This window comes from Dipodomys merriami, unplaced genomic scaffold (genome assembly GCF_024711535.1).
Source record: "Dipodomys merriami isolate MVZ:Mamm:240054 unplaced genomic scaffold, mDipMer1.0.p SCAF_184, whole genome shotgun sequence".
Classification (NCBI taxonomy): Eukaryota; Metazoa; Chordata; class Mammalia; order Rodentia; family Heteromyidae; genus Dipodomys; species Dipodomys merriami.
In genome coordinates, this window is record NW_027203204.1 from 2,286,238 (window position 1) to 2,307,461 (window position 21,224).

Sequence of the window (21,224 nt, forward strand, 5' to 3'; positions counted from 1 at the left end):
TAGCCTCAGTGAAATGCTCAGCCTCTCCAAAATCAAAGTCACCTTCCTCACTGCTAGAAATTGAGATGGGTTCTGTGCTACCCTCGATATAATGTAATGAACCCATGCAGTCCTTCATCTTATGCTTAATAAAATTTGGGGGGAAAACACCTTAGTTTTCAAATAAAATCTGAAAGGAATAAAGTATAGTTGAAATGCATAGTCTCAGAAATTGTAAAGATTTGTCTTTTAAAATCCCAATGTTGCCGGGCGCTGGTGGCTCACACCTGTAATCCTAGCTACTCAGGAGGCTGAGATCTGAGGATCACGGTTCAAAGCCAGCCTGGGCAAGAGAGACTGTGAGACTCCTATCTCCAATAAACCACCAGAAAACCGGAAGTGGCGCTGTAGCTCAAGTGGTAGAGCGCTCGCCTTGAGCTGAAGAGCTGAGGGACAGCGCCCAAGCCCAGAGTTCAAGCCCCACTACCGACCAAAAAAAAAAAAAATCCCAATGTTGCTATTTCCCAACTCAGTTTGACCAAATGATTCTTCTGAGCCTCAAAGTTGATACATCTGTAAACCGGTGGTAAACATTACAGATCCCATGGGCTCCTAGGGCTGACCGAATACAAGTCAACACAGTGCATCTGATAGTGTCAGAACCATCTACTCACACTGGACATTACATGCAGCTAATGTGCTCACATTAGCTGTCACTATAGGAATCCAGCAAGCTCCATCAGAGATTGGATTCTATCTCAACAACATTTGGAAATGGACTGATCTCCGACTGTGATGGTGGAGTAGTGTATGAGGCTCTGTATGTTCTAGAAGAATCATTACTGTGTTCAAGGAACACTTGGTTGTTTATAACTAAATGGTGCTTTAGGAAAATGAAAAAATGAATTTGCTACAGGGCTGGGGATTTAGTTGAAATGACAGAGCACTCTACTAATATCTGTTAGGCTCTGAATTCAATCTCAGTACAAAACAAAAACAAAAAACTCTTACTTCTTAGCCAAGTGTAGTAGTGCATGCATTATGACCCCAGCACTCAGGAAGCCGAGGTAAGAGGATGAAAAGTTCTAGCCCAGCTTGGGCTACATAACAAGATCCTGTCTCAAAAAATAAAGTTGAAAATACTCCTTGTGAATACATATCTAAAACAGGACTCACATTGTTTGCTCTGTGATCAAAATGTGAATCTATGTGTTACACAAGTAAAAGTGCTTAGGTACTAGTTAATAATAGACCTGGAAGTGCTCACGTAGCCTTGGTATGCTGCTTCTGTCTGCAGGGTAAAGTGGAGGTAGAGGTCGGTAAGGAAGGCCTTCGCTTCGAGAATGGAGCCTTTACCTACTATGGAGTACCAGCCATCATGACCACTGCTTGCTCAGGTATTCCTGTTCCCAAGCCATCGCTTATCGGGAAAGCAGAGGATCTCAGGAAAAGCATCTGGGCTCAAATCGTAACTCTTCTTTTAACCTCTGTTATGGACCCTGGACAAGCCATTAAACTTCCTTGGCTTTAGTTTCTGCCTCTGTTAAATGGCTATAACTATCACTTTAGATGAGGAAAAGTGTAAGTTGGGAAAAGCAAATCACATTGTCTATTGTTAGGGGTAATGAATGTATTTTCCAGTCTGAAGGGACAAGTTACTTAGCTTTCCCCTTTGACTTCCTGCATTTTATAGGGATCACTGGTGCTAGTGGGAGGGGGGGGGCGGGGAGGGAGTGTAGAGTGGAAGTAGAGAGATTTTTGAATTGTCTCTGAAACCAACCCACTGCATCCCTCTGTCTTTAGATAATGATGTACGGAAGGTCGGAAGTCTGGCTGGATCCTCCGTCTTTCGTATGTATCTTTCAAACCCCTTCCTTGTCCTCCCCACCATGGTCCTGCCTCAGCCCTGTCTGGGGGTCTGAACCCACACACTTTGAACCTGGGCTGGGCTAACTCAAATGCTGGCAGCCTCTCTGTAATGCCCTGCCAGGAACACTGCCTCCTCCCAGGTACCCACAGACCTTGGGGGCTTAGGTTCTGTGCGTCTGGAATGTTTGCTGTGTCTGCTTTGCTTCTGCACAGGTGATGAATGTGGAGGGAGGGAGGGTGTCGAGGTATGAGTGCAGGCGCCATTAATTGCCACCTTCCAGGGAATGCAGGCAAGCGATGTGTGTGCTCTTTCCTTCTCAGCAGTAGTAACTCATCATTGGCCTTTACCTAAAAACGCTGCTGTGCCATTATTGTACCTGTGGTGGTGTCCTCAGGTAGCCGTGATGATGAGGAGGTTGGGGATGGAAGTGGGAGGTTGCTGCAGTCTGTAGCACGGCCCTTGCTTGCTACCTCTCAGCTGGGGATGGGATGTGTGTCAGCTGCCCATGCATGCTGCTGGTGCGGACTGGCACAGGGCTAATGGCTGGCTTGATCTGGCCCTCTGGGCTATTCCTTCTTGCTGTTCTCTGTGTAGAGTTATTGTGCTTGTTTTTTAGAGGGCATGACATTCATGGTGATCTAAGTGTGATACACAGAGAATTATTTCTCTACATCTTCTTTTTGATTCACTGGTCTGAATTTTGCATTGCTTGCAGCAGTTAGTGTTGACAAGTAACCACTTTAATACCACGCAGGCTAGGTATTTCCTCTCCTCATAAAGTGCTCTTACACAGGGCTTTAGATTGGGATTTGTCAGTGGATTCCAGAACAGGATGTCAGAGTTCCTAGGATATAACAACCTAGATGCCATTTTAGAATGATAACAAGTACATTATTTGCACCAAGCCATCCAGGAAGCCGAGGACTTACCTAGGGACATCCCTGTGTGCACACAGCGTAGGGAATATATATTTTAGATGGAATGCAATTGCTATTTGGAAATAGTGAAACAGTTACTGCATGAATTCCCTTCCTAACCCAGTAGGTGACTGAGATGAAGGCTAAGTACCTGCCACATCCACAGGATTATAGAACTTAAGTTGAAGGAGATCTTGTAAAATTAAACAAACAAACAAACAACCATGGTATCCAGGGACACATATATAAGCCAACAACGCTTAGCAAGGTTGCTGCACAAAGCACAGATTTTCTATATGAGAACACTGGATGAGTGAGGGCCAGGCTCCAGGGCAGAGTAAACCTTATTCCCAAAAAGAGATTTCGGTACCACCCATCATGTTAGGATCTGCTCTTGGATGTGCTGGCCCCAACTTAGCTCTTGGAGAAGGAAAAAAGAGGTGGAACTCTGAGAAATAAAGGGCTTTTCAGGCTCCCTAGCCCACCCATGTTAGAGGTCCTTCTTTCTTTAAAATAATAATAATAATAATAACGAGGAAGAGGAGGAACAGGAGGAGGAGGAAAATGTTTTCTAGATTCCTCTTTTCCTTTCTTGCTACTTCTAGTTCTTTCTGACAAACTCCTTCACTTAAAGCTGAAGCCAATAGTTCACACCTATAAGCCTAGTTCCTTGGGAGGAGGCCAGCATAGGCAAAAATGATTGTAAATCCCTTCCTAACTGAAAGCTGGATAAAGTAGTACAAGCCTATTATCCTAGCTTCATGGGATCCATAAATAGGTAGTCCATGACAGACAAAACTCTATCTCAAAAATAACCAGGGCAAAAAAGGGCTAGAGGCTCAGCTCAGTGGTACAGCTCTAGCCCAGCAAGTGAAGCCATAACTTCAAAGTCTGTTTTGACCACACACACACACACACACACACACACACACACACACACACACACACACACACACACGCCTTCAGTTTTATCAAAAAGACAGGAGTGAACTTTCAGTACTCATCTCTCCTTTAAAACTGGTTAACTAAGCCGGGCGCTGGTGGCTCACGCCTGTAATCCTAGCTACTCAGGAGGCTGAGATCTGAGGATCGCGGTTCAAAGCCAACCCGGGCAGGAGAGACCGTGAGACTCCTATCTCAAATAAACCACCAGAAAACCGGAAGTGGCGCTGTAGCTCAAGTGGTAGAGCGCTCGCCTTGAGCTGAAGAGCTGAAGGACAGCGCCCAGGCCCAGAGTTCAAGCCCCACGACCGACCAAAAAAAAAAAAAAAAAAAAAACTGGTTAACTAAAGGTAAACATTCAACTGTCTTTCCTTCTCCACAGTTCTGAGCATTAACAAATGTCCAGGAGGAGCAGGTGCCTAAGAGTTGTGCAGTGAGGAGAGAACAAATCTCCCCTATTTGATGATATACACATTTAGTTGAAGAACAACTAGATTCTTCTCAACACTGTGGGGTGTCTAATAAGATAAGCCTACTCAAATATTCATTAACTTCTCATGTCAGAATCAATGCTTACAAAGCTCCCCTCTTGCACTTCCTAGCATAGATAGGTAATTTCAGAGACAAGTCTTATAGTACAGAAGAGAAACGAACAGGAGCTCCTAATTTAGCATGCCTTTACCTCCGTTCAGTTCCTTGGGAGAGCTGGGAATAACCAGATAGGGTGGATACAGATTCCCATGAGAAACACCACTGGGTCAAGATCAGGACAGGAAGAGGCCTGTGTAGTTGCTAGACACTCCTACACACACACACACACACACACACATTCCCAAGTGATCACACACACACACACACACACACATACACACCATTCCCAAGTGATAACCAGCACCATATTCAACTCTGTGGGGAAAGGAAAAGAGAGCAAAGGGAATAAGGAGAGATGCCTCAAAGTATTTCTACTTCCTACGAAGTGACTGTGATTTAACTCATCCAATTAATTCACATTAAAGCTATGGGCTTGCTGCTGTAGCTTTGTTCGCATCCTCTGGCAACGCACTTTCTCACCAGCACTGGGGACCACAGGAAGAGCACTTAGGAGTCCTGAGCAGGATCCAGCTTCCTTGAGGATAGGCCTGGCAGGAGCATGCACTTGGCTTTTGAGCCTCTGAGGACCTGCCATTAAGTAGGAGTCACAGGCAGCTGGGAGAGCCCGGTGTGAACACGGTGCCGTGCTAGAACAGGTGGAGCATGTCAGAGAAGGCTGCTTCCCTGCTCTCCACTGGGGTGCTGCCTCTGCTACTCATTGATTATTCTAGAATACCTTCAGCTAGAATACCTTCAGCAAGATCCATTTGCTTGTTTTATTTTGTCTTTCCGGAGAGTGACATTATAAGCAGATATGACTCTCACATTTTCAAAGGCAAGGTTCTTTTTTTTTTTTTTTTTTTGCAGAAAAATGTGAAGCTGTGAAGATCCAGGAACAGACTGTCTCACTACTTCGCTTCTCTCTCTCTCTCTCTCTCTCTCTGTCTCTGTCTCTGTCTCTCTCTCTCTCTCTCTCTGTCTCTCTCTCTCTCTCTCTGTCTCTCTCTCTCTCTCTCTGTCTCTCTCTCTCTCTCTCTCCCCCCCTTTGGTGTGTATCTTCCTTCACTACTCATATACCTTTGGTCCTTGACTCTCTAGTGCCCATCTCTGTGTCTCGTACCTTCGCCTTCAGCAGAGGGGACTCTCTGGCAGGCTCCCCAGGTAAACATGCATGGCCGTCTCAGGTCTCTATAGATCCACTGGGGTTTTCTAGAAGTCTCTGGCCTTTCACGGTCCTGTATAAGAACTAGTCTCTCCCAACAGCCACTTACATCATCACTTAGACAGAGTGCATTGCACAAATGACACTCATTTGCACACACTGCAGTTGCCAGCTGGTTGCAATTGGCATTGCTGGCTGCTTCAGCCCCATTATGACTTTGTTGTTGGGATGGATCTGGGTTGTGAATGGACACATGGTGGTGGCGGGGGGGGGGGAGGGTCAGAGATTGTATGTCTTTTCTCACTATTTGATTGAAGAGTAGAGGGATAAGGACTAGGAAGAATAATGGAACACTGTATTTTATTCCTACCTTTCTCTTCTCCCTTTCCCTCTCTGATCTCTGCCTTTAGCTAAGTAGTCTTTTCTCGGTAATATACTATGTGATGGTCATATTCCCTTGTCACTAGTCATACAAAGGACACTAGGTAAAAATATCAGAGCAACTTTTCATTAGGTTTAACCTCTCATGTTAATTAAAGAAAAATTGCTAATTTTCTTTTTAATCAAGTAACATCATAGAGCTACACAGCAACTGCACCCATGCATTGCAACTGAGTAATTAAATAGCCGTTTATATTATTTTCATCTCTAGAGGTAGGTCTCTTAGGCCTGTCAAGCAAGTAATGACCAACGCAGGAATGTGTTTGTGCAATTGCCCTACAGTTAGAACATGCTTCAATTTTCTATAACACCTGCACAGTGTCCCTTATTCCTGAGAGTCCCACTATACCCTCAGACACCAAGAATCAAATTTGGTCTCACTGTCTGGAGAGCAGACCCTCAGTATTAGAAAGGCTCTGTCTAGAGACCCGGAAGCACTCAGATCTGCAGCTTCACAAGTATTTATGTTGACTTGTCTCCTCCCAATCACATTTTTTTTCACTAAAAAAACAGTCTCACTCCCATGTTTATTTGCATAAGACAAATTAGCCACCTTCTCAAATTTCACCAGTTTTCTCTCTCAACTTGATGGTCATTTTCCACCAACAAACAAAGCTTCCCTTGCCTTGTAAGAGCTCCTGCTGGCTACAGAACTGGCAAGGCATGTGGAGTGCCAGGTGGGTGCCCTCACCAGCTCAATGGTCTGTTCCTGCATGCCAGCAAAAATGTAGAAATAACATCATGGACCTTTCAGTAAATCCTGAAGAAGTCTTGGAGAAGGCCCAAAGTGTGCTGTGAATGTTTCATAGAAAGGAAATATACCTTTTTTAATTTTTTTTCAACCAAAAGGATCAAAGTTGAATGAACCAGATAACCCAGTTAATTGTCACTTTCCCACTTAAAGAAGGTTAATTTTAGTTCACCAGTAATTATGGGAAACTTCATGGCAGCTCAGTGTCAGACAGAGATTGAAGTGACTCATTCTTGCTGTGTAATCCCTCAACCCAAGAGAGGCTGAGATTTCTATTCCGTCTCTGGCTGATACCAGAGCCCCTGAGAGCTCTTTCAGCCTTCCCCCCATTTTCCATGACTGTGGGTGTTCAGCCCAATAGCAAGCCCAACAATAAAGAAGCAAGAAGAAAGCCAGCCTTTTCCTGCCCTGCAGGAGATGGATACAGCAGGGGAAATGGGAGGTAGAGAGCCTTTCTTCTCCTTTGCCTCTTTCCTCCTCTTCTATTTGGCTGGCCTCTATTTACAGACAAACACCCACTAGGATGCTGATCCTAGGGGGTAGGTGACATCCATATAGGACCTACATTATGGTACTGTTCCTGCCTCTCTGTCCCATTTTACCATAGAAAAAGTATTAGACGCCTGGAATTCTGTAGCAGAAAACTATAGGCACCTCTGGACCCCTGTTTAATTTCTGATCCATAAACTTATGAACATATAAAATCTTGACCTCATCTTAACAAAGGGGAAAAAGAAAAGCCATAGAAATTAATAAGAGTTTTAAGTTTAAAAAAAATTCAATGTTACTTTTATTTGATCCTTACAGCCACTTTCGGAAATGGGCAGAAATCCTGTTGGTAAATAACAAGTAAGGGGTCAGTGTTGGGTATGTAATAAGTAGGTAGAAGAATGAGGACTGGAATCCAAGTCTGTTAGGTCCTGACTTCCTTCTATTGCCGGGGACCTCGCTGTTCCTCTACGTGTATGCATTTTGCACCCCCTAGAGGGGGTGCTAAAGTTGCTAATATGTTGCTAATGAATACTAATGAATATGTTGCTCATACTGGATTAAGACTGCAAAAACCAGAGGTCCATGCATCAAATATTGCAAAAATATTGAGCATCTGATTACAAATCATTACCTATAGGCATTTCTTTCCATTGGAGCATTTGCGTGAAGTCAGAGTTGCTAAGTGGCTTGTGGATTACCTCCAAAGGGTGGTAAAATTAGCCAGCTTTGGGGCTGCTTTAATTTACAAATGAAACTTCTGTTAGCTCACACCTGTATAATCTTGGCTACTCCAAAGGCTGAGATCTGAGAGTTGCAGTTCAAAGCCAGACCAAGCAAGAAAGTCCAGGAGATTCTTTTTTTTTTTTTTTTGGGTCCAGTCGTGGGGCCAGAACTCTGGGCCTGGGTGCTGTCCCTCAGCTCTTCAGCTCAAGGCTAGCACTCTATCACTTGAGCCACAGTGCCACTTCCAGCTTTTTTCTTATGTAGTGCTGAGGAATTGAACCCAGGGCCTCGAGCATGCAAGGCAAGTGCTCTACCACTGAGCCACCTTCCCAGCCCCGAGTCCAGGAGATTCTTATCTCCAAAAAACCAATCAACAAAAGCTGGAAGTGTATCTGTGGCTCAAGTAATAGAGTACCAGCCTTGAGCAAAAAAGCTAAAGGAAAGTGTCCAGGCCTTGAGTTCCTAGTATCAGTACAGAAAAAAAGGGAGGGATGGAGGGAGGGAGGAAGGAAGGGAGAAAACTTAGCCCCACTGATTAGCTCCCTGCCATTAGCATTCTCTCTTCTGCATGCATTCCTGTTTTCTTCTCCAAATACCAGAGATAATGTTGGGTTCCCCAGGATGATCCGTCCATATCCACAAGAACACGGAGGCAGGAGAACCCAAGGGCTCTTTCAGTGCTCAATTGTCCAACCAAAATGTGCATTGAGATTTTTTAAAAAAGAAAAGAAAGATGGTATTTTCTCAAAGAACATACTAGGAGTCCCTAAAAATAACCTTTCTACTTCTAATGTCTATGAAATGTGGAAAATAGAAATATTCCTTTGGGTTGTTTCTTGTGTGATAAAAATTTGGGACCCATTAAAACTTGGAGCGAGTTCATCTGAGATCCTAACGGATGGCTAGCTTGCAGAGTTCACATTGAATTTTGACACAGGGCTGCCCTTTGGTATTTGGTTATCTGAGGATGAATACTATCAAAGATGGATGAATTTTAATAATTCTACTTTGTACTCCTACAGGCCTGTGTAATTGAACTCTCCATCTAATTTGGAAAAATGTAGCCATGTCCCTCATCTTAACTGATGCTCAAAAAGATGTAGACAGACAAGCCATTGGGCCTTCCTTTTCCACACATCCCCAGCTCCCAAAGAGTAGTATGGCATTATTCATCTTGGATATCTTGGGTAATGGTTCCTGGATGGGGTGTAAAGGCTCCCTAGATAAAAGTGTCACAAGTAAAGCAAGAGTCCATATCTGTATGAAAATGTGGGGGATGCTGCCTATTAGTACAGAGAAAAGAATTCCTTTCAGTCACCATTGCAGTGTGAAGTCCTTTCCCACACACTCTTTCTCCTCCAAATTTCATCCCAGTGTCTTCTTCATCTAAGCTTAATAACCAAGCTGCCAGGACACATCTCTCAGAGACTGACCACACCATGGCCATAGGAATGCTTTTCCATATTACTTGGCTCCAGAGAAGGAAATCCTCCTTCCTAACACTCAGTCACAACCAGAGCCAACTTAAAGGTAGAAGGCAAGAGCAGGAGTGGGCCAAGGATGTGTGGACCCTTGGCTTACCTCCCGTTAACAGTCCTGTGGCCAGTCTTTAATCTGTCTTTTCCTTGCATTGTACTTAGGACATTCCTTGGTGCTTCACTCCCCCGCAAGTGGTGCCTCTGTACGCTTAGGAAATGGCAGAGGGATTTATACAACTTGAACTACTTTGCCTGCTGTTAGGACACTCGTCTGTTACTGATTTCTTCTTCTTCTTTATTTTTTTATTAAGAGCATTTCCATTTCCAGTCCCCTTGCTCGGAAACTCTGAATGCATGTGCACAATTACCAAAATGCCGATTCATCAGCATTCCCACCTATTGAGAAATGTCAGGCTCTGGGGCACGAGATTCATCTTAACCAACACTCAGATGAGCCTGTCACAAAATAAGGTTTCCTTTTTCTTTGAAAAATTGCTTTTCTAGTCCTGACCTTCATAAGACAAATGGATCTTTTGGTGCTGAAAATCCTTTGGGATTTTGAAAAAAACCTTCAACAGTGTATCAAAACAAAAAAAAAAACAAAAAACCTGTTTCTCCTCCCAACCCAACTGTAATGTAGCTTGTGGTTGACCTGTGAATCTCTGAGTAACAGCAGGGTGACTGTTTCTGGTGCCTGTGGAGACTGAGAGCTGTATGAGCAACTGGGGTGTAGTTATTGCCTCTGTTTCCAACAAGTCATGGAGGTGATTTGCTATGTGCATGGGAGGAATTTAGTAGATGTGATCTAGCTCTGTTTCCTTGTCCTCTTCCCACATATCTCTTGGATTGGGATCTCAGAGATGAATGTGGAATCGTGGGTGTGGAGTAGATGAAGCCTGTGTCCAGCCAGGCAGACTGGAGGACGGTCAAGATATGGCAGTGCTTTCTCCAGGCAACTGAAGCCACAGGCCTTGCTCACATCCTGTCCCTGGGTAATGTGCAAACCGAATGGAGGCCAGCACCCACTGGGACAAGGTGTGATTTTCCAGGCCTGTTTGTATACCAGAGGAGCTGCTTTCCTGCAAGACTGCCTGCTTATTTCCCCAACAATTAGCCTGGAAGAGAGAGTGCTGACCTTCCCAGCTGCCTACCACCTTGCCTAGCCACAAATGAGTCTAGCCAAGCCAGAACTCATCAATTATTCAAGGGAGCAAGACCAGCATTGAAATGTAACGTTTTCTTTTTAATACTGTTATCTTGGGTTTACTCCAGTACTATAGAAAACTAATTTGCGTTTTTAAGTTTTTGATTCTGGCAGCTGGATGAAAATAGACTGCAGTGGTCCTCTTTATGCACATTTTCCCTTTCCAGGGTCGAGTTACCCATTATCAACTGAGGTCCATAAATTAGTGATGAAGAATACCAGAACTAAGCAATTCATAAGTTTTAAATAATTTTTTTATAATGGAGGCCATCAGTACTTTTATTTTTATTTTTTATTCTTTGGGTCCAGTCGTGGGGCCTGAACTCTGGGCCTGGGCGCTGTCCCTGAGCTCTTCAGCTCAAGGTTAGCACTCTACCACTTGAGCCACAGCTCCACTTCCGGCTTTTTTCTTTTTGCTTATGTGGTGCTGAGGAATCGAACCCAGGGCCTCAGGCATGCAAGGCAAGCGCTCTACCACTGAGCTACCTTCCCAGCCCCTTAAATAATTTGTATTATAGTATATTGCTGTAGTTATTCTATGGAATTGGTTAGTAAATAGGAATAAATGCTAATCACTTAGTGTATGCAATTTAGAAGTTAAATTATCATAGGGGAAAAATGTAACATGAATAGGGTTTGGTACTGTTGGTAATTTCAGGCCTCTAGTCTAAGTCTGGAAATGTGTATACAGAGAGAGAGACAGAGAGACAGAGGGAGGAGAGGGAGAGGTAGGAGAATTGCTGCATAAGATTATTGTGGGGAGACCAGATGTGGCCCAGGTAATGTGATGGTTACTGATCTTTGTTAGAAGGACATAAGATAGAGGAGCTCATTGTGCTGAAGGCGGAGACAAAGGACTGATGTGGTGTGGAGAGTGTGGCAGGAGTCTCTCGGTGGAGGACTCTCTGATTTCTGAAGTAATGTAGCAACATGTAAATAATGACACTTACTGAGAACAGGAAGATGGAGTTAGAATCCTTAATTCTATAATCATACCAAAGCCCTGATTATTACTGTTCTAATGAGAAAATATCACAGTCTTTCTGCTCACTGGTGTGGAAGACAGTAAGATCTTGGCATGGAAACAACAGATCAGCAACTGGCATGACTCACTCCAAAGAGGGGCTGATATAATATTTTGATTGACAGTACCACTATCTCAAGAGACAGAATTAAATCATCCTATCCTCAGAGAGCAAGGACCAGAATCTATGAAGAGTTTTATTCTTCATTTGAGCCCCCTCAACTAAATCTGTGTTCTGAGAAGCTGGCATCCTTCTGGCCCCCTTTTCTGGAAGAACTGCTTAGTGGTGACAGTTGGGAAATAAAAGCACTGGGGACGGGACGGGGCGGGGGGGGGATGGGACTTTGCGTTTGCATTGTCATTAGTGTGGTTTCATGTTGAAATAACAGTAGGATCACCTTTAGTGCCCTCTCTTCTATTGATCCTGGGGAAGATAGTTCACAGAGTCCATTTTGAAATCAAATAACAGGCCTTCCAGAATTTTCTCTCCCCTCGCTCCCAAATTAAAATGTAAAAAGAATGAGACTGGATATTTGGGTCTTGGACAGAAAACGTGTCCATTGCTCCGGTCCTTCCATAGGCCTATGTAAGAGCAAACTCCATCTTTCCCCACATTTGAAAGACCCAATGGGGCCCTGAGTCCTTCCCCTAGCGGTGAGACAGGCAGTTTACAGGACCAGAGGGCTGTGTATACCCAGAGCCCTTGTTCTTCCTTCTGGACCACATTTCAGATCCCCCAAATCTTGGGATTTCCCACCCAAACAGCTCTGAAGATAATGGTGCAGAGTCCTGGTCCTAGGTCCAGGTCCATAGCCTGTTGTCTGGCACAAAACTCCAAGTAATTGAACCTGAACTTCCACGTTGCTACAACCAGTCACGTTGTTAACAATTTATTCCTGTGATTTATAATGTGATTATGACTGGTGGGTCTCAGACCCTTTCTGTGTGACTGGGACAAGTGGGTGGTCTTGAGGGCAAACCTGAGGCCTTGGCCTCTCTAAAATAAGGTTTGATGTGAGATTGTGTTCAATAGCCCACTGCAGTGGAGTCTCACTGTCTGGGTGGTTTGCCATGCAAAGGGCACTGGCCTTATGTATTCGGGAGCCCCCTGCCTGTAACGGGAAGATGAGGACCAAGAAATGCATCCCACTACCTCTGCCCACTGTCTGGGGGGGTCTGGGAACAAGCACCCCACCTCCTCCCTTGGAGAAGTCACAGGGTTTAGTATTTGCTCCTTGCAGGACTTAACACCAGCACTCAGCTTATTCCTAGCCTCTGGTGGGAAAGGGCAGGCTCCCCTCCATCCCCCAGTGCTGGTGTTGCTGCTGTTGCTGCTCCTGGAGCACCTCAGTCAAAGTATCTCTCTCTCTCTCTCTCTCTCTCTCTCTCTCTCTCTCTCTCTCTCTCTCTCTCTCTCTCTCTCTCTCTCTCTCTCTCTCTCTCATCCTTCCATCCCTTCTCTTTCCTCCCCACCCATCACTCCTTGTCTTTCGATCCTCTCCCCCTTCCTCACCATCTGCAGTAAACCGGTCCCCTTCTCGCTGCAGCGGGTTGAACCGCTCTGAGTCTCCAAACCGAGAGCGCAGTGACTTTGGTGGGAGCAACACCCAGCTGTACAGTAGCAGCAACAACCTCTACACACCCGACTACTCAGTCCACATCCTCAGCGATGTGCAGTTCGTGAAGGTAACTCTCCAGGAGGGCGACCTCCTCCCCACCCCACCCCCATCTCCCAGATAAGGAGTCTACACTCCCTGCACACCACAAGCATCCCATTCAGGTGCTCCAATGCCAGGCAGCAATTGCTGCCGGCTTTATAAAGGCCTGGTTTCAGAAAGCTTGTCAGCGGCATAGAGTCTAAGTTGTAGGGGTGCATTTTGTGAGGTGTTATAAACCATAGGAAAATTGAGAGTATCCAAGCAGAATGACAAAAGACATCCTAACTTAAAGGTTATCTTCCAGGTACCTGGTCTGCTAAGTCGTAATGGCAATCTGCTAAGTCGTGTTAAGTTTCAACATAAACAGGACAACCTTTGCTGGGTGCCGGTGGCTTGTGCCTGTAATCCTAGCTACGAGGGAGACTGAGATCTGAGAATTGAGGTTCAAAGCCAGCTTTAGGGTGAAAAGGCAGTGCTGGGTATTAATCTAAGTTTGGTCCTCTTCCCCGGAGTTACATCCCCAAGCCTTCGTTTTGTTTTGAGATAAAGGTCTCTGTAGGTAGCCCAAGCTGACCTTGAAACTCAAAACTAGGCAGAGTAGTTTAGCACAAGACCTGTTGGACCTTGGTTGTCCTAATACAGTAACCCAGTGGCCACATATGGATTCCAAAGACTTCATACAAAAATTAATGTCATATTCCAACTTCATATTGTTTTCATGTTAGAGTTTTCATAAGTATGTTGAATGTATTTATTGTGTAAAAGAAAAAATATCATTAAAATTATTTTACCTGTTTCTTTTTTCTAGCTATTATGAAAATTTTTTTTGATTGCCAGTATAACTCATATTTCTTGGTGCTATTTCACTGTAGTATCAGATAAAAAGAAGTTGTGAGGGGGCGGGGGATGTAACTTGTTGGTACAGTCCTTGCCCAGCATTCACAAGGTCCTTGAATCAACCTCCAGCACCACCACCACTCCCTAAAAATGTCACAGTTGCTAGACAAGAGAAGGGAACTAAGGACAAGTGGTGTGGTGCTTGAATCTAGAAAAACAACTGGAGAATCAGGACAGAGATTGCTTTTCTGAACACATTTTCCAGAATGGTGCCCTGTCAACAGTAGTGTTTAAAGCAGTGTGTGAAAACAAAGCTGTAAGACATAGAGACGATAACAAAACTAGGGAGTGCCTTTGCTTTTCTAAAACCATCTTCCAGTTCAGACCCTCTCCCAACCTCTGTCCTACCTGTCCTTGGCCAGCCACCTGCCACTCAACCTCCCCAGCCCACCTGTGCTCTTTTCCCTGATGTTATATCCTGACTGCAGCTGTCTGGTTTAACAACTATGCTAACTCCCCCAATGCCAGGGAACGCGGTACCTCCTTAGAAATCCTGTCCTATTGGTTCAGTAGTGTTACCACAATTCTTCATTCCCAGCTCATTCTTCCCTCCATAACAAGGCATAAATGGAGGGTTTGAGTTCCTCTGGTCCCAGGCACCTAGAGGAGACATAGCACTTTTTCTGAGTGGCATAGGTTACTGCAGGTCCAGCCTGGATAGAACCTTTCCAATCACTTCGTTCATTAACGTGGAACTTTTGCTGTGGCTGCCACAACCAAGAGCCATCTATCTTGGGGGACACAGCCAATCTAGCAACTAATGGGAGCTTTAAGCCAGCAGATCCGTTTCAAAGTCAGACCGACACATACCCCTTTCCTTCTCTCTTCCTCACTCTGGCTGCTTTTCTCTCCCTCTAGGCCCACTGTCCCTGTTGGACTCTATTTCTTTCCCCTGTGTTCTCTTTTCCTGTTTTCTTGGTTAAAGATTGACCTTTCCAAGATCTAGTCTTGCCTTCACAGCACCACCTGTCACATTGTCTCTGGGGATGGAGGGACACTGCTCCTTCCCACCCCCAACCCACAGAAAGCCAGGAACAACTTACACACCTCATGAGTGCAAAGTTTGGCCTCTGTCTTGAAAATGGATGTCTGTGGACACACAATTAGTAATCATTCCTAATAGAGGGTAACATGTGCATTCACTTTATCTCATTATCACTGGGCCCCTCTGACAAGATTAAAGAGGTTAGTGATTTGGCCCAGGTCACCAGCCAGAAAGGGGAAAACCCAGTACTGACTAGGACCTGGGTGCTGTTCAAGCAGGCAATGTGTTTCCTGTTGTATTTTCTAGGTAGAGTGTCCCATTGCCTTCTTTGACTAAGCTAGAAGAGAAATCTAAACTAATGCTTTAACGAATACAACTACAATAAAACCAGCTGCTTTGTTGAGCTTACCAGGTGTTGTGTAGGAAATTTTTCTGTCCCTTAGTATTAGGGCCACACTTTTCCTATCTTTGGGGGAAATGCTCGATACTGACTTCTCACTCAGTAACAGACAAGAGCTGGGAAATTCAGGTGCTCTCAACACAAACATTCAACCTATTGAAGACTGGACAAAAGATGGTTGAGACGCATGGTTCTATGTGTTGAAGCACAGAACATATGGTTTTGACCTAGAAAATATCAAAGCCAGTTGCCCACATGCTGCTGTTTTATTAAATTTTTTAAATCTTTTATAAGGAAAGAACAAGAATCTGAGTGGGACCTGTATCTGATTTTAACTAGGTCTCAGGTCAGTGGTTCTCAAAGTGCAACATCCAGACCAGCAGCATTAGCATCACCTGGACCTTGCTAGAAATGCAAGTTAGATAGTGAATTAGAAACTTTAAACCAGGCTCAAGTGATTTTTGTCTGTAATCCTAACTACTTGGGAAGCAGAGATTGGGAAGATCTCAGTTTAAGGCCAGCCCAAGAAAAAAAAAAGTTCATGAGACCCTCTCAACCAATAAAAAGCTGGACATGGTAGTTCCATACCGGTCATACCAACTATTAAGGAAACATCAGTAGGAAGATTTCTGTCCAGTTCATGCACAAAATGCTATTGGAAAAATAACTAAAGCCAAAAAGGGCTGGGGACAAGGTTCAGGTGATAGAGTGCAAGGCTCTGAGTTCAAACTCCAGTGCCATAAAAAAAAAAGAAGAAAAAGTGTAACTTTGAGAGCTGAACCCAGACATCTTACTTCAAATAAGCCCTTAAGTAAGCCCTTTGGGTAATTCTAGTGCTGGGGTTTGAGAATTGCTGAGCTAGGACAGTTTATAACCCCTGTGCTGTGATTTAGCTATGGTATTAGTGTGCTCCCCACAGATTTCCATGCTACAGCCAACATCTTCAATATAATGATATTGAGGAGTGGTTAGGTTCTGAGATCACCACCCTTGATAGAAAGCAAAGCTGCCTGCCCCAAGTTCTCAGCCCCTTCTACACCCAGCCATTTCCCTTTCTGCTTCTCTACCATGTTGTGATATAGCCTGGGGAGAGGGGAAGGCAGAGGCTGTCCACTTGGTACTGGTGCCATGGTTGTTGGGCTTTTCAACCACCAGATGTGAACCAAATAAACCTTTCTTTTTCAGGTCCCCAGTCTTAGGTACATTTGTCATAGCGACACAAAATGGATTCAGATAGGCTCCTCCTGTGTACTGTGATGTCAAACAGCAATAAAAAGGAATAGAAGAAACTGGTGGCTGATGAATAAGGCCCCCTCCTGGCCCCTTAGTTCCTGGGCTGGTCCAGCTTAGATAGGTTAAGGTTTACAGATCTCAGGCCTCTGTGCCCAGGGGGTCCCACAGCAACATGGTAGGGCCGCTTGTGAACTTAGAAAAAGTGTCTCCATCTTGAGAGGATTCCACACAGCTCTCTTGAGCTTTTCCCACTTCTTTCTAGATCACCCGACAGCAATACCAGAACGCACTCACCGCCTGCCACATGGACAGCTCACCCCAGTCTCCAGACATGGAGGCCTTCACTGATGGAGACTCTACCAAAGCCCCCACAACCCGGGGCACACCCCAGACCCCCAAGGATGACCCTGCCCTCACGCTCCTGAGCAACAGGACCAGCCTGCCGGGTGAGTCAGTTGGGCAGATGGGTGGGGCTGTGGTGAGGTGAGAACAGCTCAGCCTTCTCCCAGCCCTGTCTGGGGCTACCATCTTGTGCTTCATGGAACCCCAGGTCTTTTCCAAGGCAGAAGGGTGACGCATTCACTGTCCTCCCCAGGCAGCCGCTCCGATGGGCTGAGAAGCCCAGGCGAGGTGGTGTACCTGAGAATGGAGGAGCTGGCCTTCACCCAGGAAGAGATGACAGACTTCCAGGAGCACAAGGCTCAGCCACTCTCGCTGTCCCCTGCAGCTGTTCCCACAACAGCAGGTTAGGGAGGGGCCCAGAGGTGCGAGGCACCACCCTCAGGTGATGGGATGGCCCAAACAAGCTGGGTGTGGGGAGGCCTGGGTTCTGAGTCTTACTTGCTTACACAACTAGGCAAGGACCTCCAGCCTTTACTGAGCACCTACCATGCATCAGGCCCAGTCTACTTCATTCCCCCAGACGTCTGTGTAATGCAGGATTGGCTACGTTTCTGCCTGGAGTTGACTCTGGCCCCTTCATTTAGCAGCGCTGCCATTTTAAACAAGTTATTTAACCTAAAACTCCATTTTCTTATCTTAATAGGCAAGTTTCCTTACATTTGCTGGTAAAAAATGATGTGTCTCATAAAGTTGGCTTTTAAGTATGAACAAGGTAATTTATATAAAGGGCACAGCACAGAGTTGGACACTGTGCTGTGCAGACATTAAACCTACCCTGCAGATAAGGAAGGTTTAATGGTGTCAGCCATTACCCTTCTGGCTGGGCTCTTCCATTCCTGTGGGTGCTGGCGAAACAAGGCCGTCTGAGTACTTCTGCATTGACAATGGGGCTGCTCCAAGTTCCCGGTGTCCCCTCAGTGCTGAGGCCTTCCAGAGCCTTGCCTCATTGAGGTGTGCTTCCCTGGTAAAGAACTAGAAAGACTTGTAGGTTTGTAAAGTCAAGGAGAGATGTTTGGATGTGTTAGCTAGCCCAGAAAATCTGGGACATACATAGTCACCAGTCTAGGGCTTACACTTAGAACTGATATGCTCTTTTTCTCCCTCAAAAAGCCCATGTAGTAACTAAAGTATGTGGCTAGGAAAATGCAGTAAAGGACGAAGGTAGCTTACAGAGCGTCTAGTCCACCCGCCTCACATAACACCCCTAGCCAAACACTGTTATGAACACTCAGTCTCCCCATGTAAAATTCTTAAGGCATTGGTATATTGAGGCTTGGTATATTCCTCCTCGAATCTGAGGGAGAAGACAGGTGCATGTGCCCAATTGTTATGAGCCCTGTGGTTTTCCATGCAGAGCAAGGAGACATCCCCACCAGTTCCAGGCAGAGATATGAATGGAGAACATAGTTCTTTCATCCTAAAAAAAAATCTAAAAGGAAATTGTTTCCACCTTTGCATGGATTGTTGGATTCCTACTCCTGTTCTTTGGAACACACACAAAAAAAATGTTTCTTACTAACTCATAGACATGACCCCTTCCTGGGGATTTCTCCTTTATCTTTCCTGTCCTGACTCAGTTCTCTACTTGACTTTCACTAGCTGAGAGACCTCATGCAGAATCCGGCTCCCTGCCTGGATCCCTGGGTGTGTGGGTTGAAAAGCCTGTGTTTGCTCTCCTTCCCCTTTCTCTCAGCATCAGACCCTGAGTGTTGTCCTATCAGCCTGGATCCAGAGACCAGCCCTTGTAGTAGTGACTTTGAGGAAACCATGGGCAAGAAGCTGCTGAGAACCTTGAGTGAGTAGCTCCTCCCCCAGTCCTGAGTCCCTCCCCCAGTTACTGGGATCTTTCTCCAGGGCAAGAGCTGCTGGCTCATTTGGGGAAACCCTAATGAGGTTCAGTTACACAGTAGGGATTCAGCCGGTACTGCATCCTTGGATTTGTGTCACTCAGTGGGTGATCCTCTAGGAAAGGAGTCTGCAAATTTGTCCTGGCCCTGGGGTCAGATTTTGACCTCCCTCCTCCACCTATTACTGTAAGTAAAGGTTTAACAGGCTGTAGATCCATTTGTGATTTGTGACCTCAAAGATATTGATGAGCAGTTTGACAGAGAGACCTTGTAGCCTACAAAACCTTTTATAATCTTTACCATTTGACCTTTTGAAAAAAATATTCAAGGGACTCCATAAAAGGGAAAACAAAATCCTCCTTAGGTGTAGTATGGCAGAAAGCAAAGGTGAAAATATTCCTTCCTGGAAACAGGAGAGAGGGAAACAGATGGCTCCATTTCCTTAGAAAAATGATGTAACTACTGTCATCTGTCCCAGTGGAGAAGGGAGGTTATTTCAGAATCCCCAGGAATGACACCCAGCTCTGCCCACCTACCCAGGCATGCTAATGACCACAAGTCTGGTCATTACTTGGGGTATCAGGCAGCCGGTGGGCCTGGGGCCCTCCGGAGACAGCCTATTCCTAAGGCATTCCACAGGTTTTACTCAGTTCCCTCAAAGAAGTTTCTATGTAGGCATTAGCCTGAGTTTGTGGCTTCTCAAGGTGTCATCTTCTGTGGAAGATTCTACCTCATGCTTCAGGATGTAAATCTACTACCTGAACAGCAGACTGTCGCTCAGCCCAGCAGCTCAGGTCTTTGCCTCCATTTCTGCTGCTGTTTTGAAGAGAAATCAGCTTGCTGAGAGGGCGTCCATGTCCTCTCAGTCCTACGGGCTGATACAAACTCATGTTTTGCAGGTGGTCGAAAACGGAAAAGGTCAGCAGATGGAGAGAGAACTTCCGAGGAAAACTCCAATTTAAGGCCTCTGATCACATGACCAGGCGAACTGGCTGGGTGTGTGAGAGTCCAGGGCTTTGGGGGAGGTCCCACCCTCTCATCATCTGCTTTCCTCCCCAAGGCCTCCCACAGGTGACAGAGCACTCTGCCTTCCTTCCCACCTCTTCACCCCTAGCTGTCAGTTTGGCAGATTGTTTTCCCCCTCGTCGCCTCCAGTTCAACTCAGAGTCTTGCCGTGGCCATCTCCTGGTCATGTCCACAGCACAATCTGGGGCTGGAAAAGAGAGAAGCCCAAGCTGGCATTGCCACTCTGGGACACATGAGACTCATTTTTGTTCTTTAGGGGCCCCAGCGCCCTAGAGACTCATGTCCTGGAACTCACCATTCTGCCCTCGAGAACAATGTGATAACCTTTCCGTCATAGTTCATGCTTAGCCTGGCTCCGAAGGTAGCATGGTAGACAGGCACAGGAGAGGCTGGTATAGTAGATATGAAGATGGGTTCCGAGAGACGGACCAAGAACTCGTCCAGAACTTTACAGTGTCGGGTGCAGTTGAGCTGGCCCGTGATTGGCATCACAGCACAGAAGCCATTGGTGACTGGTTCCCTGTTACTAAGGGCTTTGGCAGCCTGGGGAAGTGAGATTCAGCACTGGAAAGAATGTGGGATGGAGCCTCAAGTCACTGGTGTTCTTTTTCCCCAGGGATGTATTGGTTTTGGCTCCCTGCTAGCAGTCATGAAGTAATCGATAAATCTGTTCTGCAAGAAGAGGAGTAGGAGTCAGAGAACCTAGTCAGGAGCCAGAAGTGGAACTTCAAGTTTTAAGTGAAAAGCAAAGCAAAGCAAAAGAGAAAAGACAAAAAAAATTATAAGGAAAAGTCTTAAGCTGTTAAAGTGGATTTAGCCATGACAAACCAAAGAGTGCCCAGCTCAGTCAGGAAAGACATGTATTCTCAAGGAACGTCATTGTGTGTTCTACAGGAACATTGAAGAATCACTCTTTTCATTGACCACGCCCCTTCCCCACCCCCACCACTTACTACCACCACCGCCCCCCAGGTGGTCAGCTAAGTACTTTATTCTAAGAATCTACTAGCCCTCTCCTGGAGGTTAGGACAGGTGCAATCCCAGGCACAACCACAAGATGGCAAAATGACTGCACATGCTGACTTCCAAGAATGAAACGTTCAGATTGCAGCCAGTCTAAAGGAAAATGTAGAACTAAGTTGGTCTTTGGGTTTTTTTTTTTTTTTCTTACCCCTTAGATATTCCTCCCCCTATCCCATACC

At 45.5% G+C, this 21,224-nt stretch overlaps 1 protein-coding gene across 1 annotated transcript in view; it reads left to right on the forward strand.

The window, feature by feature from the left end:
• The window catches only part of LOC138830108 (metal transporter CNNM1-like), a 47,663-nt gene extending 26,692 nt beyond the window's left edge, over positions 1 to 20,971 (forward strand). Inside the window, exons 5-12 of the mRNA XM_070026504.1 lie at positions 1,277 to 1,376; positions 1,783 to 1,830; positions 5,398 to 5,460; positions 13,097 to 13,260; positions 17,010 to 17,193; positions 17,343 to 17,492; positions 18,843 to 18,944; positions 19,896 to 20,971. Coding sequence (XP_069882605.1) covers positions 1,277 to 1,376; positions 1,783 to 1,830; positions 5,398 to 5,460; positions 13,097 to 13,260; positions 17,010 to 17,193; positions 17,343 to 17,492; positions 18,843 to 18,944; positions 19,896 to 19,975 — 891 coding nt within the window. The 3' untranslated portion in view covers positions 19,976 to 20,971. The remainder of the gene's footprint in view (positions 1 to 1,276; positions 1,377 to 1,782; positions 1,831 to 5,397; positions 5,461 to 13,096; positions 13,261 to 17,009; positions 17,194 to 17,342; positions 17,493 to 18,842; positions 18,945 to 19,895) is intronic.
• The last annotated feature ends 253 nt before the right edge of the window (positions 20,972 to 21,224 follow it).